The sequence below is a fragment of the Coregonus clupeaformis genome, chromosome 1, assembly GCF_020615455.1.
Source record: "Coregonus clupeaformis isolate EN_2021a chromosome 1, ASM2061545v1, whole genome shotgun sequence".
NCBI classification, from domain to species: Eukaryota; Metazoa; Chordata; class Actinopteri; order Salmoniformes; family Salmonidae; genus Coregonus; species Coregonus clupeaformis.
Genome location: NC_059192.1, coordinates 95,556,582 through 95,562,733, shown reverse-complemented (window position 1 = coordinate 95,562,733; position 6,152 = coordinate 95,556,582). Strand labels below are relative to the sequence as shown.

The 6,152-nt window shown below is 45.3% G+C and overlaps 1 protein-coding gene across 4 annotated transcripts in view; it reads left to right on the top strand.

The window, feature by feature from the left end:
* The first annotated feature begins 372 nt into the window (after positions 1 to 372).
* Positions 373 to 6,152, top strand: part of LOC121577848 (protein TANC2) — a 151,487-nt gene continuing 145,707 nt past the window's right edge. For all 4 annotated transcript variants that reach the window (XR_006002689.2, XR_006002686.2, XM_041891806.2 and 1 more), the window contains exon 1: positions 373 to 973. Coding sequence is in view for 2 of the 4 variants with exons in the window: in XM_041891806.2 (XP_041747740.1) it covers positions 859 to 973 (115 nt within the window). In the remaining 2 variants the exon portion in view is untranslated. The remainder of the gene's footprint in view (positions 974 to 6,152) is intronic.

Sequence of the window (6,152 nt, the reverse complement as noted above, 5' to 3'; positions counted from 1 at the left end):
CTTGGGCCCAAGGACAGAAAGGTGGGAGCAGGGAGGCTTGGGCCCAAGGACAGAAAGGTGGGAGCAGGGAGGCTTGGGCCCAAGGACAGAAAGGTGGGAGCAGGGAGGCTTGGGCCCAAGAGGAGATTGAGTAATATATTCACAGATAGACCCTGTCTACCCGAAGATGATCCTGCCTTAGTTTTTACCCAGATCTGTCCCCAAAGCTGTGAAACAGTGTCCCTTTAATACAACCCTCCCTCCCTCCCTCTTTTATTCCATGTTTTTCTCTTTCCATCTATCCATACCATCCTCCTCCCTCCCTCCCCGTCCTCCCCGGTGGTTGCCATAACAACAGCAGCACTGCACCATTCATCTGCTGGTGTACAGAGGAGTCCTGTGGAACTAGCATCGCCTCTCACATCTATACATAACACCGCTCGCTAAGCACCAGTCACAGACACGAATGAGCTCGCAATCCATCTATTAGTCCGTCTTTGCCTCTGCTGCTTAGGAAAGGTCTTATTTTTTTGGAAGGAGAAAGCTGACCGACTGTCCGAGGATGCGTGAAGATATCAGAGAGAATGTCACCTCGGTGTCCCTCTATCTCTCTCCCTAGTGACACAGTGACTGCTGGCTGGGTGCCTCCCTCCTCCTCCTCCTCCTCTTCCTCCTCTTCCTCTTCTCGTCACCCTGCCATATCTGCCTCCTGCCCCCATATCATGTTCCGTGGCTGAATCGAGCGGACTGAACGGCATCAGCAACACTGAGACCTGTGGAGGATTACTTTAACAGAAGAGAGGAGAGGAGGAGAGACCTTATTCTTTTTGGCTTGCTGTGCCGCTTGCTGTGTGGGTACCATTCCAGGGGTGGTTTTGGATGAACTGGTCATCGTTCAGGGAGGAAGGTCTGTTTGTGTCGCTGGACGGAGAAGGAGGGGAACTGGTACCATATTCCAGCCTTCCACAATCATGTGGGATCTGGTTTGAGAATGGTGAGCCACCCCCAATTAGGGATGGACATGGTTATTAAAATATCTGAACAGACATTAGTATCTGATCATTTGTGTGAGTGTGGTTTTGTTTTAGGCCTATTTTAACAATGAAAAAGCTTAAAATAATTTATCCTTGTGACATTGTTACATACACAAGGATATACCATACCACCTCTACTGTAACTTACCTGGTCTGCTCCAGGCCTGGCCCAGGCTAGCAGGCTCTCTGGGACTGGCCCAGGTTAGCAGGCTCTCTGGGGGGTCAGTGTGGAGGAGTGGATGGAATCGTCATAGGCTTGAATGCTATTGTTGGTACAGCAAGCTAGGCTTATAAGGAGAGAGAGGAGGTAGGCTAAGGTCTTTGCGGCTGTAATCAGAATTTAGGCTCAGTAACTGTAGTAACTGGTTACAGCGTGTGGAGCAGTAACTGGCTACTGGTGGGTGACTGTAGTGGTAACTGGCTACTGGTGGGTGACTGTAGTTGTAACTGTCTACTGGGTGGGTGACTTTTGCACTAACTAGCTACTGGTGGGTGACTGTAGTAGTAACTGTCTACTGGTGGGTGACTGTAGTAGTAACTGGCTACTGGTGGATGAGTGTATTAGTAACTGGCTACTGGTGGGTGACTGTAGTAGTAACTGTCTACTGGTGGGTGACTGTATTAGTAACTGTCTACTGGTGGGTGACTGTAGCCTAACTAGTTACTGGTGGGTGACTGTAGTAGTAACTGGCTACTGGTGGGTGACTGTAGTAGTAACTGGCTACTGGTGGGTGACTGTATTAGTAACTGGCTACTGGTGGGTGACTTTAGCATTAACTAGTTACTGGTGGGTGACTGTAGTAGTAACTGTCTACTGGTGGGTGAATGTAGTAGTAACTGGCTACTGGTGGGTGACTGTAGCAATAATTAGTTACTGGTGGGTGACTGTAGTAGTAACTGTCTACTGGTGGGTGACTGTAGTAGTAACTGGCTACTGGTGGTCTGTAGTAGTAAATGGCTACTGGTGGGTGACTGTAGTAGTAACTGGCTACTGGTGGGTGACTGTATTAGTAACTGTCTACTGGTGGATGACTGTATTAGTAACTGTCTACTGGTGGGTGACTGTAGTAGTAACTGTATACTGGTGGGTGACTGTAGTAGTAACTGTCTACTGGTGGGTGACTGTAGTAGTAACTGTATTTTGGTGGGTGACTATATTAGTAACTGTCTACTGGTGGGTGAATGTAGTAATAACTGTCTACTGATGGGTGACTGTAGTAGTAATTGGCTACTGGTGGGTGACTGTATTAGTAACTGGCTACTGGTGGGTGACTGTAGCACTAACTAGTTACTGGTGGGTGACTGTAGTAGTAACTGTCTACTGGTGGGTGAATGTAGTAGTAGCTGGCTACTGGTGGGTGACTGTAGCAATAACTAGTTACTGGTGGGTGACTGTAGTAGTAACTGTCTACTGGTGGATGACTGTAGTAGTAACTGGCTACTGGTGGTCTGTAGTAGTAAATGGCTACTGGTAGGTGACTGTATTAGTAACTGGCTACTGGTGGGTGACTGTATTAGTACCTGTCTACTGGTGGGTGACTGTATTAGTACCTGTCTACTGGTCGGTGAATGTAGTAGTAACTGTATACTGGTGGGTGACTGTAGTAGTAACTGTATACTGGTGGGTGACTGTAGTAGTAACTGTCTACTGGTGGGTGACTGTAGTAGTAACTGTATTTTGGTGGGTGACTATATTAGTAACTGTCTACTGGTGGGTGAATGTAGTAATAACTGTCTACTGATGGGTGACTGTAGTAGTAATTGGCTACTGGTGGGTGACTGTATTAGTAACTGGCTACTGGTGGGTGACTGTAGCACTAACTAGTTACTGGTGGGTGACTGTAGTAGTAACTGTCTACTGGTGGGTGAATGTAGTAGTAGCTGGCTACTGGTGGGTGACTGTAGCAATAACTAGTTACTGGTGGGTGACTGTAGTAGTAACTGTCTACTGGTGGATGACTGTAGTAGTAACTGGCTACTGGTGGTCTGTAGTAGTAAATGGCTACTGGTAGGTGACTGTAGTAGTAACTGTCTACTGATGGGTGACTGTAGTAGTAACTGGCTACTGGTGGGTGACTGTATTAGTAACTGGCTACTGGTGGGTGACTGTAGCACTAACTAGTTACTGGTGGGTGACTGTAGTAGTAACTGTCTACTGGTGGGTGAATGTAGTAGTAACTGGCTACTGGTGGGTGACTGTAGCAATAACTAGTTACGAGTGGGTGACTGTAGTAGTAACTGTCTACTGATGGATGACTGTAGTAGTAACTGGCTACTGGTGGTCTGTAGTAGTAAATGGCTACTGGTGGGTGACTGTAGTAGTAACTGGCTACTGGTGGGTGACTGTATTAGTAACTGTCTACTGGTGGGTGACTGTATTAGTAACTGTCTACTGGTGGGTGAATGTAGTAGTAAATGTATACTGGTGGGTGACTGTAGTAGTAACTGTCTACTGGTGGGCGACTGTATTAGTAACTGGCTACTGGTGGGTGACTGTAGTGGTAACTGGCTACTGGTGGGTGACTGTAGTACTAACTAGCTACTGGTGGGTGACTGTAGCACTAACTAGCTACTGGTGGGTGACTGTAGCAGTAACTGTCTACTGGTGGGTGACTGTAGTGGTAAATGTCTACTGGTGGGTGACTGTAGTGGTAACTGGCTACTGGTGGGTGACTGTAGCACTAACTATTTACTGGTGGTTGACTGTATTAGTAACTGTCTACTGGTGGGTGACTGTAGTAGTAACTAGCTACTGGTGGGTGACTGTAGTAGTAACTGTCTACTGGTGGGTGACTGTAGTAGTAACTGGCTACTGGTGGGTGATTGTAGTAATAACTGTCTACTGGTGGGTGACTGTATTAGTAACTGGCTACTGGTGGGTGAGTGTATTATTAACTGTCTACTGGTGGGTGACTGTAGTAGTAACTGTCTACTGGTGGGTGACTGTATTAGTAACTGGCTACTGGTGGGTGACTGTAGCATTAACTGGCTACTGGTGGGTGACTGTAGCATTAACTGGCTACTGGTGGGTGACTGCTGGTCCTCCCTGACTTCTAACTATGTGTGTGTGCATCCGTTTGTTATGTGCATATATATCTGTGTTAATATGACTATGTGAACAGGTGGAAATGGTATGTTATCAGAATTTGAGCGACGTCATGTCTTCCTTTCTGCTCTCGTCGCCATAGCGCCATCAGAGCCGCCCGCCTGCCTCTCTCTCTCTCTCTCTCGCTCTCGGGGGTTAGCTAGCTAGCTGGTGTGAACAGCTGAACAGAACAGAATGTCTCATTAAGAAGGAGGTCTGCTGCATTAAAACTCCCTCATCAGTAGCTGCTGCCTGGTGGTGGTGTCAGGTGAAGGAAGGTGTTTGATGAGGAGAAGCGCACACACACACACACACACACACACACACATACACACACACTCGCCATCGACAGACAGATTCCACAGCAGTTCACTGCTATTGTCACCTCCTGCAGAGAGCTGTGATGAGGTTCCTTGTTGTCTGTCAGTCGCAGTCAGGATTTTAGCATTGAACAACAACACTTGGTCCCTCATGACAGACTTCCTGTTTATTATTTTTTTTCACCAGGCAGGCCAGTTGAGAACAAGTTCTAATTTACAACTGCGACCTGGCCAAGATAAAGCAAAGCAGTGCGATAAAAACAACAACAACACAGAGTTACATATGGGATAAACAAAAACGTACAGTCAATAACACAATAGAAAAATAGAAAATCTACAGTTGAAGTCAAAGTTTACATAAACCTAGGTTGGAGTCATTAAAACTAGTTTTTCAACCATTCCACAAATTTCTTGTTAACAAACTATAGTTTTGGAAAGTCAGTTAGGACATCTACTTTGTGCATGACACAAGTAATTTTTCCACCAATTGTTTAGAGACAGATTATTTAACTTATAATTCACTGTATCACAATTCCAGTGGGTCAGAAGTTTAAATACACTAAGTTGACTGTGCCATTTAAATGTCATGGCTTTAGAAGATTAAGATAGGCTAATTGACATCATTTGAGTCAATTGGAGGTGTACCTGTGGATGTATTTCAAGGCCTACCTTCAAACTCAGTGCCTCTTTGCTTGACATCATGTGAAAATCAAAAGAAATCAGCCAAGACCTCAGAAAGAAAATTGTAGACCTCTACAAGTCTGGTTCATCCTTGGGAGCAATTTCCAAACGCCTGAAGGTACCACGTTCATCTGTACAAACAATATTACGCAAGTATAAACACCATGGGACAACGCAGCCGTCATACCGCTCAGGAAGGAGACGCGTTCGAAAACTTTGGTGCGAAAATTGCAAATCAATCCCAGAACAACAGCAAAAATTGGAACGCTTGCAAGCTGAAGAACACCATCCCAACCGTGAAGCACGGGGGTGGCAGCATCATGCTGTGGGGGTGCTTTGCTGCAGTAGGGACTGGTGCACTTCACAAAATAGATGGCATCATGAGGAAGGAAAATTATGTGGATATATTGAAGCAACATCTCAAGACATCAGTCAGGAAGTTAAAGCTTGGTCACAAATGGGTCTTCCAAATGGACAATGACCCCAAGCATACTTCCAAAGTTGTGGCAAAATGGCTTAAGGACAACAAAGTCAAGGTATTGGAGTGGCCATCACAAAGCCCTGACCTCAATCCTATTGAACATTTGTGGGCAGAACTGAAAAAAGCGTGTGCGAGCAAGGAGGCTTACAAACCTGACTCAGTTACACCAGCTCTGTCAGGAGTGATGGGCCAAAATTCACCCAACTTATTGTGGGAAGCTTGTTGAAGGCTACCTGACACATTTGACCCAAGTTAAACAATTTAAAGGCAATGCTACCAAATACTAATTGAGTGTATATAAACTTCTGACCCACTAGGAATATGATGAAAGAAATAAAAGCTGAAAGAGAAATCATTCTCTCTTCTATTATTCTGAAACTTAAAATAAAGTGGTGATCCTAACTGACCTAAGACAGGGAATTTTTACTAGGATTAAATGTCAGGAATTGTGAAAAACTGAGTTTAAATATGTTTCGCTAAGGTGTATGTAAACTTCCGACTTCAACTGTATATACAGTGTATGCAAATGTAGTAAGTTATGGAGGTAAGGTAATAAATAGGCCATAGTGCAA